Raw genomic sequence first — 25,757 nt, forward strand, 5'->3', positions numbered from 1 at the left:
CAGTATTCTTGCCCGGGAAATCCCATGGACAGAGGAGCCTGGCAGGCTCTAGTTCACAGGGTTGCAGAGTTGGACACAATTGAGTATGCATCTTCTTTTTCAGCATACATAGGGGGGAAAAGAAATTAAATGTTATGAATATATACAAAGAACATCCATGAACATATATATAGATAGATAGATAGATAGATAGATTCTTGATGGAATCATGGAGTTCTGGAGGAGTCGTCCATGTCCTGGGGTTATAGGCAGATACTTGGACCAAGGAGCAGATACCAAACCTAGGAGCAAAGCATGTGAATCACAGAGTTGCAGTCACAATTAAATGGTCAGCCCTGATATGGTTGTTATGCTAGGGTAATGGCACTGGTGGAAACGGGTGGAACTCTGAGACCTGGGGTGGGTACATTTAGGCAGACATGCATGAGGCTGTGAACTGCAAACCTCTAAATTGCCCTAAACCTTCTCTGCTGAAGGAGGTGACCTTTCCCCAGTCTCTGAAGCAGTCATCCCTGCTGTGCACACAAGTCTTTCAGTTGCTCCACCTGGAATAGTTGCCTTCCAACCCAGTGGCTAGTCTCCTTAGGCCACTAAGTGGCCACTAACAAAAGCCAGATGAGTCATGGAAAAGTGACAGATCATCACAAATTTAGTTAGGTGGTGATAAAAAAAAATCACAACTCTAAGTGTGGTATCTCCTCTGGAGCAAATTAACACAGCACCAGGCACCTGATATGGAACCACAGACCTGAAGGATGCTTTCTTCTTCATTGACACGGACAACAAAAGTCAGAATAGATTTGCATTTACGAAGTGGGAACAAGAGTATGAACTTTATGGTTGATGCCTCAAAGCGATGCCAGTTCCTTTGTTCCTTATCATAATATAGACCCTGAAAGTGAAATGAAAGTGAAAGTCACTCAGTCCTGTCCGACTCTTTGCAACCCCATGGTCGCATGAAATTCTCTAGGCCAGAATACTGGAGTGGGTAGCCACTGAAGTGGATCCCCTTCTCCAGGGGATCTTCCCAACCCAGGGATTGAACCCAGGTCTCCTGCATTGCAGGCAGATTCTTTACCAACTGAGCCACAAAGGAAGCCCAATATAGACCCTAGGGACCCCAAATATATTGACATCCCACAGAACACCATACTGCTCCATTACATGGAAGACATTATGATGACTTCCATGTCAGACTCTTGTGACCCCATGGACTGTAGCCCACCAGGTTCCTCTGTCCATGGAATTCTCCAGGTAAGAATATTGGAGTGGGTTGCCATTTCCTTCTCCAGGGGATTGTGCTAACAGGCCCTGGTAAACAGAAAATAATAATCACTCTAAATGTTTTTGTGATTAATATATGTTTAATCAGAGATATATACACAGACACATAAATATGTATATATTGTATTGTCAACTAAAAGAAAAATGCACAATGTTAAAGTTGTGAGTTAAATTTTATTCAGGGTCTTACTGAGGACTATAGTCTGGGAGACAAGTCTCTCACATAGCTCTGGGAGCTGCTCCGAAGAGGTGAGGGGAAGCTAGTTTACATGTTTTGCTGTTAAGGCATACATGTAGTCAGACATACATCTTGGTGAAATATTACTGCTACTCACAAAGAACAGATGTTTCAAGTTCATGGTTATACTGTTTTTCTATGTATGGGAAGATGCAAAAAGCAGGGTTCATTACAATTCTTCTTGAAATGCATATTAACTACTTAAGGACCTGTCTGTCCAAAGCACAGAGTAACCTGTTATCATCTTGAGTTTCCTGAAACACACAGTGTTTAAGTTCTGAAACACACAGTGCCTCATCCTGTTATCCTGTTAATCTCTTCCTCTAAACACCCAGTACCCTATCACCAGCTGCAGCAGATCAGTCTTTGTAGACTTGGGTGGTGAGCAAAATGCTCTTTGTTCTTTTGCCTGAAGTTTGATAGATATGTATACAGATAAATTATCTTTATTATAAATGAGTATTTCTTGCTTCTGACTTTAATGGGAATGGATCCCATATTTCAGTTTGATATAATGTTCACTGTTAGTTTCAAATATTTTTTATCACATTTTAAAAGTTTCTTGCTCCTACTTTATTTGGAAAGGCTGTAGAAACTTATCAAGTGCTTTTTCAGCATCTTGGATATGATCACGTTTATTCTCTTTGCTGTAAATTATACTCTCATTCAATGGTGGGCTGGCGAATGTTTAACAACCAGCTCTGGGGCAAAATGGAGGACAGTCAGGGGAAGGGCCTTTATTTGTAACATTTGCGGATTTCCATGATGTAAATATTTCCCATCATACCTGATTTCAAGCTGCTGATGCAAGGTCACTGAATGCAGACTTGGGAGCAGCCAGCCACAATTGCGTCTCACAAGCTAGTCCTAGCTGGCTCCAGTACAACTCAGTGCTGCATTCCTGGGAAAACCTTCCTTAGTCATAGTATATTAGTCACTGAATGTTTAGTTGGATCAGAAAAACTGAAATATCTCCATCTCCTCTACCAAACAAGTTTCTGGACTGGTGGTCTAGTCTAATGGCAATAGAGATGTCTCTACAGTTCACACTAACCAGAACTCTGTCATCCCAGAGCATGCCTGATTAATTTACACATTTCAGTCTTAGTCATCTTCCTCCAGTATAATGGTTCTCAAATGTTTAAAAGTCTTTGTACCATCCACATGCTCAGTCCCTCAGTCATTTGCAGCCGCAAGGACTATAGCCTGCCAGGCTCCTCTGTCCATTTTATTTTGTAGGCAAGAATACTGGAGTGGGTAGCCATTTCCTTCTCCAGGGGATATTCCCCACCCAGGGATCAAACCCGAGTCTTCTGCATCTCCTGCATTGGCAGGCAGATTCTTTACCACTGTGCCACCTGGAAACCCCAGGAAACCAGGTGTAAACCACCTGGGCAACCATTCACATGCAAAATATTTTTTCATAAGCAACGTCTCATCACAGAAGTCCCTCATAAAGGGAGTAAAAGAACCCAACACCTTTTAAAGATCATTGCTTCACTGGCCACTATTTTAAATATTTCATAATGTTTTGAATGTGAATTTTGAACTGCCAGTGATACAGATCTTTCCCTCTGGTTTTCAAGTTTAAAAGAACACTAATCCTGTCCTTTTAAAATATTTATCTTTGGTTGTGTTAGAAATCAGTGTTAATGTTGACACCAGGTGATGATATATAGCAAGAAAATTCTGTCAAAATAACTGATGTGGCCTTAGCCCAGCTCTCTGTACTACAAAGTGACTAAGGAAGACACATAAATGAGCCAATGGCAAACAGAAAACAGCCTTTAGTGTTTTCTAAAGTTAGGCTTGAATATGCAAATCCAGGCTCTGTGGTAATTCCTCACCTCACCCCCTCAAAGCAAGCTTTTAAGGGCTTCACTAGTGGCTCAGTAATAAAAATCTATCTGCCAGTGAAGGAGATGCAGGTTTCATCCCTGGCTTGAGAAAATTCCCTGGAGAAGGCAATGGCTGCCCACTCCAGTATTCTTGCCTGGGAAATCCTATGGACAGAGGAGGCTGGTGGGCTACAGTCCATGGGGCTACAGTCCATGGGGTCACAAAGAGTCAGACATGACTTAGTGACTAAACAACAACAACAAAGGAGGCTTTACTTTGCACCTAAACCCAAATGCTCTCACCAGGCACACTCCATAATTCATTCCTGAGCATTCTTGTCCTAAGGACAGTAAGGGAGGCAGCCAGGGCTGAGTGTCCCGGAAAAAGCAAACACACAAGGGAGCGTGCACCCTCACCGCCTTGGCAATAAGTTGGACTGGGCTTTTAGGGCTTTGAAGGACCCTGCCTGGCAGCCACGTGAGGGCACAGGAGGGGTGCCTGCATATGTCTCCAGTGGGCTCCCCTATACTTGCTTAGCCATTGCTTCCACACTGCTGAAATAGAGGTCCAAAAGCATACCCTAAAAGTCCCACCCATTTGGGGGCACTTATCTCATACAACACTCCACATATTCCCCCTCCCCACCAAATATGCAAAAGCAAGATAGATTCCCAAACTGAGTGCTTAAAACTCACCCACAAAAGATTAGTGCTGTCTACAACTTCAGCCTAAAAGATGCATTTTCCCAAACTGAATGGCTGAGAATGAGAATATATTCTAAAGAGTTCTTGTCACCACACTCAGCGCTAAAGAAAACCTGAGAAAACAGCTAAGTCAGTTTGCATGTATCATTTGGACCAGAAATCTAGTGTCTAAAAATGGAACGCCATCCTGCTTCTGGGGACCAAGGGTACAGTCTGGCATATACGTGATCACATTAGACCAAAGAAGCATGCTGATTTGATATATTTGAGTTGAAGATTTGTAGAAGGGTCCATACTACAAGTAAAACCTGCCCATATGGATTACCTGGAACTCTCAGAACAACCGCAACTGAAAACTCCAGTGCACATCTGACACCATTGCACTGGAGCTCACCCCGCCCTCTCCCGTACTCCCAGGCCCACCCCGTTTGTACCGAAAACATACACATTGCAGCTAAGGATCACATCGCGAATGATCTCTGTAGATTCATAGGCAGTGTCCATTTTGAGTGAATGAATCCACCTCGGATCTAAAAGGGAACTATCTGTTTGTGCTTCTGCCTTCTGACAAGTAGATAAGCTATTCCCATTTTAACAGAGGAGATAAATCTAAACCACAAGTCAGGAGTGTCAGAAAGGCTTTATCATGTATTGAGGGCTGTAGTGACAACCGCGGAGTACTGAATACAATGATTCCAACGTATGAGGCGCATTGAACAAAGGAGGAACTGGACGATCACGCAGGCTCACAATATACTAAGGAATCAAAATCACCATGAAAAAAATCATGCAGCTAGAGTTCCGAGCCAGAGCTATGCAAATAAATCCTGTGTGAAACAAGGATTTGGGAAAGGGGAGCCTTCTGGGGGGGGCGGGGGTGGGAAGCAGGTTGGGGGGACAATTGGGTGAAAGGAACCCAAGGGATTCTCAAATTTATGTTGAAATTTCTGGTGAGGTGAGCTGTGTCCTCCGATTCTATTATATGGGTTTTTTTTCTGCCACTGTTATGGAAACAAGGTGACTTTAGTCAACTACATTCCTCCGGTGGCAAGACAAGTAAGATACACTGCAGAGGCAGAAGCGCCGGGATCAAGATCTTTCATGCTCCCACAAACGCTCAGGCCGGTGCGTGAGTTTCAGGAACAGGCACAGCGTGGCTGGGTTCCTGTCAGGGATTCGTCAGATCCCCTGGCCAGAAGGGGAGACGGTTTCCTGCAGAACGAGGTGCAGGAGGTGGTTCTGCTCGGCGCTCAGCAGGGGCCACATCTCCACCTGCAGCGACTTGACGGCCTCCGTGTCCTTCTCGTGCGTGGCCATGACCAAGGACTGTAGCAGCAGAAAGAGCTCCTCGGGCAGCGGACCGCTGCTGTCCTGCCCGTGGCCGTCGAAGGCCTCCCAGGCATACTTCTCCAGGGTGTGCGCGTGCTCCGGCAGGAGCTTGGCGGGCGGCGGCTGCAGGAGCAGCAGCAGCAGCACACGGGACACCTCGCAGCGGACCAGCACGTCAGCGAAGGCGCCCAGCGCGGCCGGGGCGGCGGCAGCCGGCGGCCCCGCGCCGGGAGGGAGCGGAGGGCCGGGGGCTGCGGGTTGCGGGGGCGGGGGCTGCGACGGGAGGCCGCCGAGCTCCCGTGCCAGGCGTTGCATGTGCGTGAAGAGCGCCAGCGCGCCGCTGTAGTCCCGCGCCAGCAGCTGGCAGGACGCGGCGTGGCCGAGGGCCTGCAAGGCGGCCAGGGGCAGCTGGGGCAGCTGCAGCTGCGCGGCGCGCTGGAAGTGGCCAGCGGCGGCGGCCGGCTGGCCCAGGTCGCGCAGGGCGGCCGCCAGCTCGAGGCAGAGTGCGGCAGCCGCGGCCGGCTGCCCGAGCTCCAGGTGCAGGCGCACGGCGGCGCCCAGCGCGGCGGCAGCGGCCTGCAGGGCCTCCCCAGCGGCGGCGGGGCAGGCCAGGCGCTGGCGCGCGTCGCGCTCCTGCCGCAGAAAGAGGCGCGCGGCCTCTGTCAGCGCCAGCGCCTCGCCGGGCCCGTGGAAGAGCGCCTGCTGGCAGCGCGCCACCGCCAGCTGGCACCAGGCCGCGTACGGCAGGCACTCCTGGGCGCGCAGCTCACGGCCGAGCTGGGCGAACTGCTCGCCGGCCTCCGCCACGTTCGGCTTCCGCAGGAACCGCTTCTTGAGCTTGTTGGACACCTGGCGGTAGCGCGCCAGGAAATCCCCTGGCTCGGGCCCTGGGCCCGCGCCACCGCCGCCCAGGCCGGCCGCGGAAGCCGCCATCTTCGCCGCCCCGGCGCTTCCAGGCGCGCTGACGCGACCGGGCGGCGACCGGCGACGTGCCATGCGTCCGGCTCGGGCCCACAGCGCGACGGCGCCGGTGCGGCCGCCCTGACGCTCCCGCCGCTGGGGTGATATGCAAAAGAGCGGGCGCGGAGATGGGGCCGTGATTGGCTGCTGGCACCGTATGCAAATAGCGGGTCCTGGCGGGGAGCCGGCCGTTGCTAGGTTATAGCTTGCTCCCGCAGGTTGCCAAGCAGGGCATCTCCAGGCATCTCTAAAGGCACAGGACCAAAAAGTCAACTGGTGATCCCGCGTGACCCTGATTCCGACTTTGCATACGTGCGGGTTGTGTCCCGCCCACCCCAGTCCCCATTCTGCCGCAGTCTTGTGGTCTAGGCCCCTGCCCCCATGGGCATCTAGGCCCTATGGCCATGGGAACCCCTGTCAAGCACGCTGTCCACCATCCCTGCATCCCACACTGCGGGGCGGTCTGTCACCTTGGCACTTTCACCCTACCACGACGCCGTCCTCTCGGTCTTGAACATCGCCACCAGGACCCCGGTCCCTCTGGGGACTTGGCCTTGCTCCTACTTGCTCAGATCCAACGGGGGAGCCCTCCTTTCCCCGGCCTCCCCTACAGACTCCACTCCACTGCACCCCCGCCACAGCCAGCTTCTCTCACCACGGCCACCGCATGCGCTGTCACCGTGGGCGACCGCTCCTCTCTGCCTGCCATCCCTGACTCCACCCATACCCACAACACTCCCCCTCCGCTCCAGTCAGACCCCCGACCCCCACCTCTCGAAGGAGGGGTGTCCCACCACCACCTCCCAGGCCAAGTGACTGAAGCACACACAGGGATGTCTTGAAACACTGATTCGACATGACTGGGCCCGAGGCACCGGGCTGTGCGGTCGGTCAGTGAGCAGGCCTGGCACCCGACAGCCGGGGGGAGGCCCGTCTGGGGGCCAGGAACCCGGGACCCAGCTGTGGTTGAGCAGCTAGTGCCAGGCTAGGGCCACCAGGGAGATGGTTGTCATCCCAAAAGAGCCGCTGAGCAGAATGTTATGGTGGACTGTTGTGTCCACCAGCTCTGGGGTGATGTGCCTCTGACCGCTGTTCTGGGCCTCGTTGCCTGCCAGCTCTAGGACCTTGGCAGTCAGGTGCTACATGATGGCTGCTAGGAAGATGGGTGCGGACGAGCTCAGGCGCTGGGCATAGTGGCCTTCCCACAGGAGGCTCTCCATGTGGCTCATGGAGAAAGACAACTCGGCACGGGCGGTGTGGGAGTGGAGACCAAATGACCTTCAACGGCCCCTTTTACTTGGCATGCTGACCGTTGAGCCCACTTTCTCCGAGGCCTCGCTTTGCGGTGCAGTAGGATGAGGTGTGGTGGGATGATATGTGGAAGGATGAGATGCGGTGAAATGAGATGCGGCGGGATGAGTCAGCTGGTCCCATCCTCTCAAGACAACCGGTACTCTCATACCTCTACTCCGTATCCTAGCAACCATGGACTGGCCCCTCATTGGTCGGGGCACACAGTCTGTGACAGGCAGACTCCCTGAGATCACCAATTTCCCATGCCCCCTACCCCATCCCAACCCCCACAGGCCTGAGCCTGCAAAGACATGACGCTGGCAGAATCCTGCTCACCCTGCCCACTGGACCCTCTCTTTGTCGGAACTCTCCCTTTCCACGGGAGGAGACCTTTGTACAGAGAAGGCAGTAGGCCACCCAGTGGCACCAAGTATACACTGGTGGTGGTGGGCCACCATCACCACTGTGTCTAGTTCCAGAACGTTGGCACCACCACAAAGAGAAACCCCTGTACCGACCAGGCAGTGACTCCCCACTGCCTTCTCCTGCAGTTTCCCCCACCCCACCCCCATAGTCCTCAGGCAAGCACTCATCAGGTTCCTATCCACAGCCCTTTGCCTGTTCTGGAGACTTCCCAGAGATGGAAGCAAACAATAAATAGGTGGCCTTCTGTGTCTGGCTGCTGTCACTGAGCATAGGGCCCATGCACGTGGTAGCACAAATCAGCACTTCTTTCCTTTTCCTGGCTGAATAGTATTCCACTGTATGGTATTCCAATCCCAAAGAAAGGCAATGCCAAAGAATGCTCAAACTACAGCACAATTGCACTCATCTCACATGCTAGTAAAGTAATGCTCAAAATTCTCCAAGCCAGGCTTCAGCAATACATGAACCATGAACTTCCTGATGTTCAAGCTGGTTTTAGAAAAGGCAGAGGAACCAGAGATCAAATTGCCAACATCCGCTGGATCATAGAAAAAGCAAGACAGTTCCAGAAAAAACATCTATTTCTGCTTTATTGACTATGCCAAAGCCTTTGACTGTGTGGATCACAATAAACTGTGGAAAATTCTGAAAGAGATGGGAATCCCAGACCACCTGACCTGCCTCTTGAGAAATCTGTATGCAGGTCAAGAAGCAACAGTTAGAACTGGACATGGAACAACAGACTGGTTCCAAATAGGAAAAGGAGTACATCAAAGCTGTATATTGTCACCCTGCTTATTTAACTTATATGCAGAGGATAGCATGAGAAACGCTGGGCTAGAAGAAACACAAGCTGTAATCAAGATTGCCGGGAGAAATATCAATAACCTCAGATATGCAGATGACACCACCCTTATGACAGAAAATGAAGAGGAACTAAAAAGCCTCTTGATGAAGGTGAAAGTGGAGAGTGAAAAAGTTGGCTTAAAGCTCAACATTCAGAAAACGAAGATCAAGGCATCCAGTCCCATCACTTTATGGGAAATAGATGGGGAAACAGTGGAAACGGTGTCAGACTTTATTTTTTGGGGCTCCAAAATCACTGCAGATGGTGATTGCAGCCATGAAATTAAAAGATGCTTACTCCTTGGAAGGAAAGTTATGACCAACCTAGATAGCATATTCAAAAGCAGAGATGTTACTTTGCCAACAAAGGTCCATCTAGTCAAGGCTATGGTTTTTCCAGTGGTCATGTATGGATGTGAGAGTTGAACTGTGAAGAAGGCTGAGCGCCAAAGAATTGATGCTTTTGAACTGTGGTGTAGTAGAAGACTCTTGAGAGTCCCTTGGACTGCAAGGAGATCCAACCAGTCCATTCTGAAGGAGATCAGCCCTGGGATTTCTTTGGAAGGAATGATGCTAAAGCTGAAACTCCAGTACTTTGGCCACCTCATCTGAAGAGTTGACTCATTGGAAAAGACCCTGATGCTGGGAAGGATTGGGGGCAGGAGGAGAAGGGGACGACAGAGGATGAGATGGCTGGATGGCATCATTGACTCGATGAGCGTGAGTCTGAGTGAACTCCGGGAGTTGGTGATGGACAGGGAGGCCTGGCGTGCTGTGACTCTTGGGGTCACAAAGAGTTGGACATGACTGAGCGACTGAACTGACTGAACTGAACTGAACTGAACTGTATGGCTAGACCACACATGTTTTGTATCCGCTCAGCAGTGGATGGACATTTAGGTGACCTCTCTTGTGCCTACTGTGGTGGACATTCCTGTACGGGTTCTTTTTGAATGCTTGTTTTCAACTCTTTGGGCTTTATATACATGAATAAATTGATGAGTTTATTTCCAGATTCTTTATTCCACTGAGCTGTGTGTCTATCCTTACTCTAATACCACACAGTTTTAAAAACTATAGCTTTGGAGTAAGTTTTGAAATCCAGAATTGAGTCCTCCAACTTTTTTCTTCTTTCCAGGATTATTTTGGCTATTCAGGGTCCCTTGAAATTCCATATCTATTTAGGGTTGGCTATTACATTCCTGTAAAATGGAGCATTGTGAGTTCCATAGGGATTGCATTAAATATCTAGATACTTTGTCTTCCTATGTCTTCCTAATCAAGACATAAGAATTGAGGTTAAAATGAAGCTGATCTATTTATCAAAAATAATGCTGTGCCCAGAGATTGACATAATGAGTAAAGTAAGTCAGACAGACAAAGACAAATATCACATGATATTGCTTATATGTGGAATCTAAAGAAAAAGGTGCACATGAACTTATTTAAAAACAGAAATAGTCACAAGCGTAGAAAACAAACTTATGGTTACGAAGTTGGAAAGGAGGGGGTGGATAAATTAGGAGTTTGATGAACATTTTACAGTCTACCCCAAGGGTAGACTACTTCACCTGCACAGACATAATTTCCCTTGATCCACTCTTCTTCCTATAATTTTTCTCCTTCATCCTTTGTATTCTAACACCTGTCTAGCCAGGATGGTTTTGAGTGTTGGGTGATGTTGAAAAGTGAATGTGTTAGTCACTCAGCCATGTCTGACTCTTTGTGACCCCATGGCCTTGGACCAACCAGGCTCCTCTGTCCATGGAATTCTCCAGGCAAGAATACTGGAGAGAGTTGCCATTCCTTTCTCCAGTGGATCTTCCTGGCCCTGGGATCAAACCCAAGTCTCCTGGATCACAGGCAGATTCTATACCATGTGAGCCACCAGGGAGCTGTTGAGACATGCACAAACAAATTTAGAAGAAAAAACTTAATTGGGAGGAATTGCTTCTTATTCTTTCTTCATTTTACAGGTGTTCTTCGGCAATGTCGATTCATCTGGAGTAAAACACAATATTTTTAACCCTCCAATTATTGCTAGATATATCCGTTTGCACCCAACACATTACAGCATCCGCAGCACTCTTCGCATGGAGTTGATGGGCTGTGATTTAAACAGTAAGTTTCAAGTAATCCCATGTACTTCCCTCTCCCAACCATGGGTAGTATGACTAGCCATACTAGTTTTCCTGAGACGGGGAGGGAGGTGTTTCCCAGGACACAGAAGTCTCAATGCTAAAACCAGTACAGTCCTGGGCAAACCCATCACTTGCTCATCCTAACCATGGAATTCCCCAAGGTCAGCCATAGCCTACGAGACTATTAACAAGGCAAATCAAAGCCCAACAGAGCTTAGCAGAGCTGACCAGAAAATCCAGGGCATGTTAACAGTAACATGCAAAAGTTAATGCCTGGAAAATGATGTGATGACAACTAGAATGTCAGTGGAGGCAGAACTTTGGCTGCAACCTGTTCTTGTGATGACACTCTTGTTCCATTTCTTCAAGGTTGCAACATGCCACTGGGAATGGAGAATAAAGCTATATCAGATACACAGATTACTGCCTCATCCCACTTACGCAACATGTTTGCCACCTGGTCTCCTTCACAAGCCCGACTTAACCTTCAAGGGAGGACAAATGCCTGGAGACCCCAGGTAAGAGGGAACAAATTTACCATTTAACTGATTCAGAATAAGGAGCAGTGGTTGGGAAAGAATAGGGACAGCTCTGAACTCTTTCTTCAGCTACTTCCGTCATCTGGTTGTTCCCACCAAGAGTGTCAAGGAAAGGTGACTATGCACGGAAAACCCCACAGATATTTAGTGGATGTGCCATGGGCATTCACACAACATTCATTGGGGGAAAGGGATCATTTCCTCCTGGAAACAAAATATCTGTATGCAGTACTGGGCTAATATTTGTCAGTCTGTATATTGCTCATACATTCATTCAGTGAACATTTACTGGGCAGCTATAAGTGGGCAACCCCAGTTGCTTGCTTTGAGTCTAATACGGGGGACTGGCAAACATAATTAATACAGAGTGATAAGTGCTGAGTTATGATTAAGAAGGCATTTGGTGATTTCTGGGAGCAAATAGTGATCAACAAGACACTACTCTAATTTCCCCAGGTGAATAATCCAAAAGAGTGGCTACAAGTGGACTTCCAGAAGACAATGAGAGTTACAGGAATAATCACCCAAGGGGTGAAATCTCTGCTTACCAGCATGTATGTGAAGGAGTTCCTCATATCCAGTAGTCAAGATGGCCATAACTGGACTCCATTTCTTCAGAATGGCAAAGTGAAGGTATGCTGATCTCATAGGCACAAAACTTCTCTTAGCACTTGACATTTAGGACACTATGAAAGGCAGAGTAGAGCCAAAAGTTGATTATCCTCAGGGATGTTGATGTCATTCAAGATTGTGGCAAGCATCAGAGGAGTGAAGAAAAATAAGAGTTTATTCACAGAATGCTTAATGATCTGTATCAGCAGCAACAACTCAACTTAGATTCAGCAAGAATTAACCATGGCATGAACCTTACCAATCTCCTAGTGCAGTCTCTTGCCACTTGCTGCTTTACTCTCTAAGTCCCACTCATACTAAGAAACCCTCAGGTCTCTAAAAACAGCATGTTCTTTCTCACACTACACTTGTATACATACTATTTCTTCTACCTAGGACAGTTTTTTAGGTGCTTACTATTGACCCTTTCACCTGGCTCATTTTTTCAAGCCTCAGATAGACATGATCTCCTCCAAGAAGAATTGCTTGTTCCCTCAAGGCTGAATTAAACACTTATGCTTCTGGCAGTGTAGTGGACTAGAGTATTGATAATATATGTTTTAGAGGAGATTCCTATTTTAAAGAGGGTGTATCTTTGATACATGTTAAAACATGGATGAACCTTGAAAACATGCTAAATGAAATACAGCATATATAAAACTACAAATGTTGTATAGTTCCACTTATATGAGTATGTTAGTAAGGATTCTCCAGAGAAACAGAACCAATTGACTCACATGATTATAGAGGCTGACAAGATCTGCAGGTTGAGTCAGCAAGCTGGAGACCCAGGAGAGCTGACTAATCAAATACCTTGGCAACCTATGGACTGTAGCCCACCAGGCTCCTCTGTCCATGGGATTTTCCAGGCAAGAATACTGGAGTGGGTTGCCATTTCCTTCTCCAGGGGATCCTGCCGACCCAGGAATCAAACCCACATGTCTTGCATCTCCTGCATTGGCAGGTGGGTTCCTTACCACTAAGCCGCCTAGGAAGCCCCAGTAAAACTGTATAGTCACATGCAAAAGAATGAAGATACCACACACACAATATATACAAATTGTAATTCAAAACAAATCATCACAATGTGGTAAGATTAGATGTCAACAAGAGGAAAAAAAACTATTAAAATACAAACATAGGGAGGATAAACAACACACTTCTGAATAACCAACAGATCATGGAAGAAATAAAAAAGGAAATCAATATATGCATAGAAACAAATGAAAATGAAAACAAGACAGCCCAAAACCTATGGGATTCAGTAAAAGCAGCACAAAGGTGGAAGTTCATAGTAATACAAGCCTACCTCAGGAAACAAGAGAAACATCAAATAAACAACCTAACTTTACACCTAAATCAATTGGAAGAAGAAGAATAGAAGAACTGCAAAGTTAGTAGAAGGAAAGAAATCATAAAAATCAGAGCAGAAATGAAGGTGACTATAGCAAAAATCAACAAAATGAAAATCTACTTCTTTGAGAAGATAAATAGACAAACCATTAGCCAGGCTCATCAAGAAACAAAGGGAGAATAACCAAATCAATAAAATTGGAAATGAAAATGAATAAATCACAACAGACAACACAGAAATACAAAAAATCACAAGAGACTATTATGAGCAATTATATGCCAATGAAATAGACCACTTGGAAGAAATGGAAAAATTCTTAGAAAAGTATAACCTTCGATAACTGAACCAGGAAGAAATAGAAAATCTGAACACACCAAGTACAAGCACAGAAATCGAAACTGCACTCAAAAATCTTCCAACAAACAAAAGCCCAGGACCAGATGGCTTCACAGGTGAATTCTACCACAAATTTGGAGAAGAGCTAACACCTATCCTACTCAAACTTTTCCAGAAAATTGCAGAGGAAGGTAAACTCCTAAACTCCTTCTATGAGGCCACCATCACCCTAATACCAAAACCAGACAAAGATGCCACAAAAAAAGAAAACTACAGGCCAATATCACTGATAAACATAGATGCAAAAATCCTCAGCAAAATTCTAGCAAACAGAATCCAACAACATATTAAAAAAGATCATGCATCATGACCAAGTGGTCTTTAACCCAGGCATGCAAGGATTCTTCAATATTTGCAAATCAATCAATGTAATACACCATATTAACAAATTGAAAGGTAAAAATATGATTATCTCAATAGATGCAGAGAAAGCCTTTGACAAAATTCAACACCCATTTAGGATAAAAACGCTCCAGAAAGCAGGCATAAAATGAACATACCTCAACATAATAAAAGCTATATATGACAAACCCACAGCAAACATTATCCTCAATGGCAAAAAACTGAAAGCATTTTCTCTAAAATCAGGAACAAGACAAGGATGACCACTCTCACTACTACTACTCAACATAGTTTGGGAAGTCCTAGCCACAGCAATCATAGAAGAAAGAAATAAAAGGAATCCAGATTGGAAAAGAAGAAATAAAACTCGCACTGTCTGCAGATGACATGATACTCTACATAGAAAACCCTAAAGACTCCACCAGAAAATTCTAGAGCTAATCAATGAATATAGTGAAGTTGCAGGATATAAAATTAATACACAGAAATCTCTTGCATTCCTATACACTAACAATGAGAAAACAGAAAGAGAAATTAAGGAAACAATTCCATTCACCATTGCAATGAAAAGAATACAATACTTAGGAATAAATTTACCTAAAGAAACAAAAGACCTATATATAGAAAACTATAAAACACTGATGAAAGAAATCAAAGAGGACACAAATAGATGGAGAAATATACCATATTCGTGGAATGGAAGACTCAATATGGTGAAAATGAGTATACTACCTAAAGCAATCTATAGATACAACAAAATCCTTATCAAGCTACCAATGGTATTTTTCACAGAACTAGAACAAACAATTTCACAATTTGGATGGAAACACAAAAAACCTCAAATAGCCAAAAAAATCTTGAGAAAGAAGAATGGAACTGGAGGAATCAACCTGCCTGACTTCAGACTATACTACAAAGCTACAGTCATCAAGACAGTATGGTACTGGCACAAAGACAGAAATATAGATCAATGGAACAAAATAGAAAGCCCAGAGATAAATCCACACACCTTATCTTTGACAAAGGAGGCAAGAATATACAATGGAGAAAAGACAATCCATTTACTGGTCAACCACCTGTAAAGGAATGAAACTAGAACACTTCCTAACACCATACACAAAATAAACTCAAAATGGATTAAAGATCTAAATATAAGACCAGAAACTATAAAACTCTTAGAGGAAATCATAGGCAGAACACTCTCTGACATAAATCACAGCAAGATCCTCTATGATCCACCTCCCAGAGTGATGGAAATAAAAGCAAAAATAAACAAATGTGACCCAATTAAACTTAAAAGCTTTTGCACAACGAAGGAAGCTATAAGCAAGGTGAAAAGACAGCCTTCAGAATGGGAGAAAATAATAGCAAAGGAAATAACTGACAAAGAATTAATCTCAAAAATATACAAGCAGCTCATGCAGCTCAATACCAGAAAAATAAACAACCGAAACAAAAAGTGGGCCAAATGCCTGGGCCTGGTGCACTGGGATGACCCGGAGGGATGGTACAGGGAGGGAGGTGGGAGGGGGGTTCAGGATGGGGAACACGCATACACCCATGCTGGATTCATGTTGATGTGTGGCAGAACCAATACAATATTGTAAAGTAAAAAAAAATAATAATAATAAAATAAAGCAGTGAAGTGATAAAAAAAAACAAAAAAAAAAAACAAAAAAACAAGTGGGCCAAAGAACTAAACAGACATTTCTCCAAAGAAGACATACAGATGGCTAACAAACACATGAAAAGATGCTCAACATCACTCATTATCAGAGAAATGCAAATCAAAACCACAATGATGTACCATCTCACGTCGGACAGAATGGCTGCCATTCAGTCATGTTCGACTCTGCAACCCCATGGACTGCAGCACACCAGGCCTCCCTGTCCATCACCAGCTCCTGGATCTTGCTCAAACTCATGTCCATTGAGTCGGTGACGCCATCCAACCATCTCATCCTCTGTCGTCCCCTTCTCCCCGTGCCTTCAATCTTTACCAAATATATCTCTCTGTAGCTATATTTAAATATATATGTATAAATATATTATAAATTATATATAAATATATATTATATAATATATATAAATTATTATATATATTTAAATATTGCAAATAAAACCACTCATAACTTACAGAATAACTAGAAGACAAAGAATGCTGTAAGTTTCAATTTACAAAAAGTAAGTGGAAAATAAACATGTAAAGCCAGCTCTGCAGAGGAGAGTCCAGGAGAGACTGTGATAGAACACAGAGAAAATCACTTCCAAAAAGACAAAGTCTGACCCTCAGTGACAAAATACTAATATTTGAGCTCTCCTGTGTCATAGCTTTGGCTTCTGGAGATCTGAAAGGAAAAGAATGGAAAATATGTGGGACTAGAGGTGGCACTGTTTCTGGTGAAGGAGGATAGATCTCTTGGAGGCTTGGTGATTAACAAAAAAAGAAGTCAAGTGGTGGAAATAAAGTTTTCTGGAAAAGCAAAAACCATCACAAGACATATCTTCTTGCCCCATCTATTTAAAAAATTACACTTTTCTCTATCAACAATAGAGGTTGCTCACGGACTAAGAAACCTACCCAGCCACCCAAACCTCTTATATATCTGCCACATAAAATCACTGTATTGCTGGTGACAAGTGAACAGAAATAGCAGATGAGGTAAAAGGCATTATCCTTGATTTTTCACTTCCTCCTTCTTTGACAACTTCACTGACTTTGGCTTTGAGAATAGGACTCATTTTGACCAACGTAATGTAAATGCACATGATATACACCAATTTCGGACAGAAACTTTCAGTGTGATCATGTATTTGGCTCACTCTCTTCTGACTCTGCTCTCTGCCATAAGATTAAAATGTCCAACCTGAGAAGACACAGTGTATGTGAGCCTTGGCCTGGAGCAGAGCCTCAGCTAACCCAGAAGAGTCTTGGTTTCCAAATAGCATGTCCTAGTAAAAGGAAGCTTGCCTCTCAGAGATGCCAAGACTGGAGCCATGAAGATGCTAGGTGACGCTGGAACATCTTCAGTCAGTCAGTTCAGTCACTCAGTCGTGTCTGACTCTTTGCAACCCCATGGTCTGCAGCACGCCAGGCCTCCCTGTCCATCACCAACTCCTGGATCTTGCTCAAACTCATGTCCATCGAGTCGGTGATGCCATCCAACCATCTCATCCTCTGTCGCCCCCTTCTCCTCCTGCCTTCAATCTTTCCCAGCATCAGGGTCTTTTCCAATGAGTCAGTTCTTCCCATCAGGTGGCCAAAGTTTTGGAGTTTCAACTTTAGCATAAGTCCTTCCAGTGAATATTCAGAACTGATTTTCTTTAGGATGGACTGGTTGGATCTCCTTGCAGTCCAAGGGTCTCTCAAGAGTCTTCTGTAACACCACAGTTCAAAAGCATCAATTCTTCGGCGCTCAGCTTTCTTTATAGTCCAACTCACACAGCCATACATGACTACTGGAAAAACCATAGCTTTGACTAGACTGACCTTTGTCGGCAATGTCTCTGCTTTTTAATATGCTGTCTAGGTTGGTCATAGATTTTTTTCCAAGGAGCAAGTGTCTTTTACTTTCATGGCTGCAAACACCATCTGCAGTGATCTTGGATCCCAAGAAAATCAAGTCTGTCACTGGTTCCACTGTTTCCCTATCTATTTGCCATAAAGTAATGGGACCAGATGCCATGATCTTCGTTTCTGAATGTTGAGTTTTAAGCCAACTTTTTCACTCTCCTCTTTCACTTTCATCAAGAAGCTCTTTAGTTCTTCACTTTCTGCCATAAAGGTGGTGTTATCTGCATATCTCAGGTTATTGATATTTCTCCTGGCAATCTTGATTCCAGCTTGTGCTTCATCCAGCCCAGCATGTCTCACGATGTGCTCTGCACAGAAGTTAAATAAACAGGGTGACAATATACAGCCTTGACGTACTCCTTTCCAAATTTGGAACCATTCTGTTGTTTCATGTCCAGTTCTGTTGCTTCTTGACCTGCATACAGATTTCTCAGGAGTCAAGTAAGGTGGTCTGGTATTCCCATCTCTTGAAGAATTGTTCACAGTTTGTTGTGATCCACATAATCAAAGGATTAGGCATAGTCAATAAAGCAGAAGTAGCTGTTTTTCTGGAACTCTCTTGCTTTTTCAATGATCCAACATATGTTGGCAATTTGATCTCTAGTTCTTCTGCCTTTTCTAAATCTAGCTTGAACATCTGGAAGTTCATGGTTCGTGTATTGTTGAAGCCTGGCTTGGAGAATTTTGAGCATTACTTTGCTAGCGTGTGGGATGAGTGCAATTGTGTGCTAATTTGAGCATTCTTTGGAATTGCCTTTCTTTGGGATTGAAATGAAAACTGACCTTTTCCAGTCCTGTGGCCACTGCTGGGTTTTCCAAATTTGCTGCCATATTGAGTGCAGCACTTTCACAGCATCATCTTTTAGGATTTGAAATAGTTCAACTGGAATTCTATCACCTCCACTAGCTTTGTTCTTAGTGATGCTTTCTAAGGCCCTCTTGACTTCACATTCCAGGATGTCTGGCTCTAGGTGTGTGATCACACCATCAGGTGTGTGATTATCTGGGTCATGAAGATCTTTTTGTATAGTTCTTCTGTGTATTCTTGCCACCTCTCCTTAATATCCTCTGCTTCTGTTAGGTCCATACAATTCCTGTCCTTTATCAAGCCTATCTTTGCATGAAATGTTCCCTTGATATCTCTAATTTTCTTGAAGAGATCTCTAGTCTTTCCCATTCTATTGTTTTCCTCTATTTCTTTACATTGATCACTGAGGAAGGCTTTCTTATCTCTCCTTGCTATTCTTTGGAACTCTGTATTCAGATGCTTATATCTTTCCTTTTCTCCTTTGTGAGAATATTTATACAGCATTAAAGCCTCACCCCACATATTGTAAGGAAAGGAAAGTAATTACCTTTATTTAAGTGAGATGTGGTGGATACCACCTTAAGTAAGGCTCAAACTCTGAAGGAATCAGTATCATGTGTCCTTTGATATGATACAGTGGGAAAGACACATCATTTAGTTAATATTTTCACTAAACATGTTGAACTAAGATTTAATAATTAAGAAAATAGTCACAGAAATTTAAAATGTGGGATGTTATCAACACAATGATCCTAGGCCTTTTTAAATGTCAACATTATGAAGGACAAAAACAGACCAGAGACTAGGAGTGTGTTGTACATTAAAGATGTGAGTGTTCCTTCTGTTATTCTTTCAGTTTCTTGAGGGGGAAACAACAAGGAATAACCCTAACAGAAGATGTACAGGTTTCAAAAGTTTACCAAACATATTTATCCAAGAATGTCTTTGTTTCCCAAAAGTTTTATCAAACATACAAACTCTAGCAAATGTTTATAGTATGTTTGCTATGTATATACTGCATTTCTTGCATGTATGGAAGATCAGTGACCAAGGCCTCTGCTGTCATGGAAGTGACATTTGGTGGTGAAAACAGAGGTAATGGTCAATAAGCAGGTAAAAAGATAAATGAAAAGATAACAAATGCTGTAAAGAAAAGTGACCTAGATGAGACTGAGTCAACAAGAGTCCTGTTTCAGAAGATGAAGAGCTCTCTAAAGAGATAATGTTTAAACCCAAAGTCTTGGCAGGTTGAAGTAGTTGAGAGTAAAATGCCATGATGTTTACAGCTTCCTTAAATTAGTTGAGAAAGTGGGTGAGAATGTTCTCAGAGGTAAGCCATAGCTGGAAGCAAGGGCTCCACAGAAGGTTAGCAAGTGAGTGAATGAGTGAGTGAAGTCGCTCAGTCGTGTCTGACTCTTTGCGACCCCATGGACTGTAGCATACCACGCTCCTCTGTCCATGCGATTTTCCAGGCAAGAGTACTGGAGAGGGTTGCCATTTCCTTCTCCAGAGGATCTTTCTGACCCAGGGATCAAACCTGGGTCCTCCCACATTGCACGCAGATGCTTTACCATCTGAGCCACCAGGGAAGTCCTACAGGTTAGCAAGAAGGCTCTTAATTCTAGATGTCATACGCCCTTTCCCAGGCACAGACTAAGTCATTCAGGGGACTAAGTCATTCAGTCACCTCCCAGGGTTCAATCCCGGACTATCGAACTATGGGAAGCTTGGATCCCTCAACCTGAAATGAAAAAAGCTTCCATCCTCAGCTTTGGGGTGGGTGCCCATGAAGAGCTATTGGTGAGTTCCAGACCATGCAGGAGGCCAGTGAAGGTGTATAAGCATTGTAATTCTTTTCCTGTCAACCAACACATGCTGTCTCTCCTCTTTTAGGTTTTTCAGGGAAATCAAGACTCCTTCACCCCCGTGGTGAATGCTCTAGACCCCCCTTTGTTTACCCGCTTCCTTCGGATTCACCCGCGGAGCTGGGCACACCATATCGCCCTGAGGCTGGAGCTTTTGGGCTGCGAGGCGCAGCAGCAGTACTGAGGCCCAGTGCCTCCCTCCTGTCCCTCAGCCTTTCCTAACTGAGATGCAGCATCCTTGTGAGCCCTTCCGCCAGGTGACTTCCTGCCCTGTGCTGCCCACAGAGCCATCGGTTTTCGCTGTATTTCAATGCCTCTATGCCAGCAGCTGTGCCCTGAAGCCACCCAAATCAATTGCCATGGGGACTGTGTTCTCTGGAGTCATGTGGAAAGCATTCTCCTACAGAAGCGGCAGTCACTTCCTCCTCTGTGGTGATGAAGAAGGGTCAAGACCAAACTAGGCTTCTAAAGGACATGTTTTTAACATTTCCTCAGAAAAATGAGGAAACTCCATGGCTCTCTCGGGTAGGAGACCCAACACGATGTACTAGGAAATTCTGTACCGTGACTGAAAACTAGAGGCCCTCTTTAAAGAGTTAAATATTGGGAAGTCAGAAGGAAACTGAGCTGGTGGAAGCAGAGAGAAAATTCCTCCAGTCAGCCACATGCCCTTTCCAAGAGGAACCCCCGCCTTGCCACACCCCTCCTAGATAAGTTTTGAAATGGTTTACTGTCCTGGAAAAGTCAGTGAAAATTAGAAATTAATTTACAGAAATCAGTAAGCTGCTTTGCTGTATAGCCTGGTAGAGATGTTAATCCCCCAAATGATGTGGTTTGACTGCCTGCAAAAGGTTAACCACTTTGATGTCGACCTCAATCATCTTCTTGTAGCATTCTCTTCCCGTTGACTGCATACATCTCTATTTTTCAAATGTTCTTGGAACCAGCTCTTTTGTCTTCCTGCTGGAATAGTCAATAATCAGTTGAATAAAATATTGACATGTAAAACCAAATGCCTTTGAGAGTTCTGTTTTTCTACTGGCAATTTATTTTTTTAATTTATTTATTTTAATTAGAGGCTAATTACTTTACAATATTGTATTGGTTTTGCCATACATCAACATGAATCTGCCACGGGTGTACAAGTGTTCCCCATCCTGAACCCCTCCTCCCACACCTCCCTCCCCATACCATCCCTCTGGGTCATCCCAGTGCACCAGCCCCAAGCATCATGTATCCGGCATCAAACCTGGACTGGCAATTCATTTCTTATATGATATTATACATGTTTCAATGCCATTCTCCAAATCATCGCCCCCTCCCTCTCCCACAGAGTCCAAAAGACTGTTCTATATATCTGTGGCTCTTTTACTGTCTCACATACAGGGTTATCGTTACCATCTTTCTAAATTCCATATATATGCGTTAGCATGCTGTATTGGTGTTTTTATTTCTAGGTTCAGTTCAGTTCAGTCAGTCATGTCCGACTCTTTACGACCCCATGAGTCGCAGCATGCCAGGCCTCCCTGTCCATCACCAACTCCCGGAGTACACTCAGACTCACATCCATCAAGTCAGTGATGCCATCCAGCCATCTCATCCTCTGTCGTCCCCTTCTCCTCCTGCCCCCAATCCCTCCCAGCATCAGAGTCTTTTCCAATGAGTCAACTCTTCACATGAGGTGGCCAAAGTACTGGAGTTTCAGCTTTAGCATCATTCCTTCCAAAGAAATCCCAGAGCTGATCTCCTTCAGAATGGACTGGTTGGATCTCCTTGTAGTCCAAGGGACTCTCAAGAGTCTTCTCCAACATCACTTTCTGGCTTACTTCACTCTGTATAATCGACTCCAGTTTCACCCACCTCATTAGAACTGATTCAAATGTATTCTTTTTAATGGCTGAGTAATACTCCATTGTGTATATGTACCACAGCTTTCTTATCCATTCGTCTGCTGATGGACATCTAGGTTGCTTCCATGTCCTGGCTATTATAAACAGGGCTGCGATGAACATTGGGGTACACGTGCCTCTTTCAATTCTGGTTTCCTCCGTGTGTATGCCCAGCAGTGGGATTGCTGGGTCGTATGGCAGTTCTATGTCCAGTTTTTTAAGGAATCTCCACACTGTTCTCCACAGTGGCTGTACTAGTTTGCATTGCCACCAACAGTGTAAGAGGGTCCCCTTTTCTCCACACCCTCTCCAGCATTTATTGCTTGTAGACTTTTGGATCACAGCCATTCTGACTGGCGTGAAATGGTACCTCATTGTGGTTTTGATGTGCATTTCTCTGATAATGAGTGCTGTTGAGAATCTTTTCATGTGTTTGTTAGCCATCTGTATTTCTTCTTTGGAGAAATGTCTATTTAGTTGTTTGGCCCATTTTTTGATTGGGTCGTTTATTTTTCTGGAATTGAGCTGAAGGAGTTGCTTGTATATTCTCGAGATTAGTTGTTTGTCAGTTGCTTCATTTGCTATTATTTTCTCCCATTCTAAAGGCTGTCTTTTCACCTTGCTTATAGTTTCCTTTGTTGTGCAGAAGCTTTTAATTTTAATTAGGTCCAATTTGTTTATTTTTGCTTTTATTTCCAATATTCTGGGAGGTGGGTCATAGAGGATCCTGCTGTGATGTATGTCGGAGAGTGTTTTGCCTATGTTCTCCTCTAGGAGTTTTATAGTTCCTGGTCTTATGTTTAGATCTTTAATCCATTTTGAGTTTATTTTTGTGTATGGTGTTAGGAAGTGTTCTAGTTTCATTCTTTTACAAGTGGTTGACCAGTTTTCCCAGCACCACTTGTTAAAGAGATTGTCTTTTCTCCATTGTATATTCTTGCCTCCTTTGTCAAGATAAGGTGTCCATAGGTGCGTGGGTTTATCTCTGGGCTACTGGCAATTTAAATGTGAATGATGGAAGCCCACCAGCTGCAAAGGACTGCGCAGAAGCGTGGCCGAGAGGAGCTACCCGACACCCGAGGTCAGGGGCAATGGGCGGGAGGAGCTACCCCATACCCGAGATCAGGGGAGGCGGCCGGGAGGAGCTACCCCATGCCTGAGGTCAGGAGGGGCGGCTGTGTGTAGATAACCCTCGTCCAAGGTAAGGAGCAGCGGCTGTGCTTTGCTGGAGAAGCCGTGAAGAGATACACCACGTCCAAGATAAGAGAAACCCAAATAAGATGGTAGGTGTTGTGAGAGGCATCAGAGGGCAGACACACTGAAACCATACTCACAGAAAACTAGTCAGTCTAATCACATGGACCACAGCCTTGTCTAACTCAATGAAACTAAGCCATGCCATGTGGGGCCACCCAAGACGGGTGGGTCATGGTGGAGAGGTCTGACAGAATGTGGTCCACTGGAGAAGGGAATGGCAAACCACTTCAGTATTCTTGCCCTGAGAACCCCATGAACAGTATGAAAAGAGAAAATGATAGGATACTGAAAGAGAAACTCCCAGGTCTGTAGGTCCCAATATGCTACTGGATATCAGTGGAGAAATAACTCCAGAAAGAAAGAAGGGATGGAGCCAAAGCAAAAACAATACCCAGTTGTGGATGTGACTGGTGATAGAAGCAAGGTCTAATGCTGTAAAGAACAATATTGCATAGGAACCTGGAATGTTAGGTCCATGAATCAAGGCAAATTGGAGGTAGTCAAACAGATGGCAAGAGTGAACGTTGACATTCTAGGAATCGGTGAACTAAAATGGGCTGGAATGAGTGAATTTAACTCAGATGACCATTATATCTACTACTGTGAGCAGGAATCCCTTAGAAGAAACAGAGTAGCCATCATGGTCAACAAAATTGTCCGAAATGCAGTACTTGGATGCAATGTCAAAAATGACAGAATGATCTCTGTTGGTTTCCCAGGCAAACCATTCAGTATCACAGTAATCCAAGTCAATGCCCCAGCCAGTAATGCTGAAGAAGCTGAAGTTGAACGGTTCTATGAAGACTTTCAAGGCCTTTTAGAACTAACACCCAAAAAAGATGTCCTTTTCATTATAGGGGACTGGAATGCAAAAGTAGGAAGTCAAGAAACACCTGGAGTGACAGGCAAATTTGGCCTTGAAATACGGAATGAAGCAGGGCAAAGACTAATAGAGTTTTGCCAAGAGAACGCACTGGTCATAACAAACACCCTCTTCCAACAACACAAGAGAAAACCCTACACATGGACATCACCAGATGGTCAACACCGAAATCAGTTGATTATACTCTTTACAACCAAGGATGGAGAAGCTCTACACAGTCAGCAAAAACAAGACCGGGAGCTGACTGTGGCTCAGATCATGAACTCCTTATTGCCATATTCAGACTTAAATTGAAGGAAGTAGGGAAAACCACTAGACTATTCAGGTATGACCTAAATCAAATTCCTTATGATTATACAGTGAAAGTGAGAAATAGATTGAAGGGACTAGATCTGATAGGTAGAGTGCCTGATGAACTATGGACAGAGGTTCATGACATTGTACAGGAGACAGGGATCAAGACCATCCCAATGGAAAAGAAATGCAAGAAAGCAAAATGGCTGTCTGGGGAGGCCTTACAAATAGCTGTGAAAAGAAAAGACGTGAAAAGCAAAGGAGAAAAGGAAAGATATAAGCATCTGAATGCAGAGCTCCAAAGAATAGCAGGAAGAGATAAGAAAGCCTTCCTCAGTGATCAATGCAAAGAAATAGAGGAAAACAACAGAATGGGAAAGACTAGAGATCTCTTCAAGAAAATCAGAGATACAAAGCGAACATTTCATGCAAAGATGGGCTCGATAAAGTACAGAAATGGTATGGACCTAACAGAAGCAGAAGATATTAAGAAGAGGTGGCAAGAATACACAGAATTGTACAAAAAAGATTTTCACAACCAAGATAATCAGGATGGTGTGATCACACACCTAGAGCCAGACATCCTGGAATGTGAAGTTAAGTGGGCCTTAGAAAGCATCACTACGAACAAAGCTAGTGGAGGTGATGGAATTCCAGTTGAGCTATTTCAAATCCTGAAAGATGATGCTGTGAAAGTGCTGCACTCAATATGCCAGCAAATTTGGAAAACTCAGCAGTGGCCACAGGACTGGAAAAGGTCAATTTTCATTCCAATCCCAAAGAAAGGCAATTCCAAAGAATGCTCAATCTAGCACATAATTGCACTCATCTCACATGATAGTAAAGTAATGCTCAAAATTCTCCAAGCCAGGCTTCAGCAATAC

General features: G+C 44.6%; 2 protein-coding genes across 3 annotated transcripts in view; one reads left to right on the plus strand and one right to left on the minus strand.

Moving 5' to 3' along the window:
* Nucleotides 1–21,555, plus strand: part of F8 (coagulation factor VIII) — a 143,012-nt gene extending 121,457 nt beyond the window's left edge. For both annotated transcript variants that reach the window (XM_055563762.1, XM_055563763.1), the window contains 4 exons: nucleotides 10,896–11,040; nucleotides 11,430–11,578; nucleotides 12,056–12,232; nucleotides 20,579–21,555. In XM_055563762.1, coding sequence (XP_055419737.1) covers nucleotides 10,896–11,040; nucleotides 11,430–11,578; nucleotides 12,056–12,232; nucleotides 20,579–20,734 — 627 coding nt within the window. In that variant the 3' untranslated portion in view covers nucleotides 20,735–21,555. The remainder of the gene's footprint in view (nucleotides 1–10,895; nucleotides 11,041–11,429; nucleotides 11,579–12,055; nucleotides 12,233–20,578) is intronic.
* F8A1 (coagulation factor VIII associated 1) lies at nucleotides 1,374–6,356 on the minus strand. The gene has a single exon (XM_055563764.1). It carries the CDS (start codon nucleotides 6,325–6,327, stop codon nucleotides 5,245–5,247), a length of 1,083 nt encoding a protein of 360 aa, XP_055419739.1. The 5' UTR covers nucleotides 6,328–6,356; the 3' UTR covers nucleotides 1,374–5,244.
* Nucleotides 21,556–25,757: the final 4,202 nt, after the last annotated feature.

Source organism: Bubalus kerabau, chromosome X (assembly GCF_029407905.1).
Source record: "Bubalus kerabau isolate K-KA32 ecotype Philippines breed swamp buffalo chromosome X, PCC_UOA_SB_1v2, whole genome shotgun sequence".
NCBI lineage: Eukaryota > Metazoa > Chordata > Mammalia > Artiodactyla > Bovidae > Bubalus > Bubalus kerabau.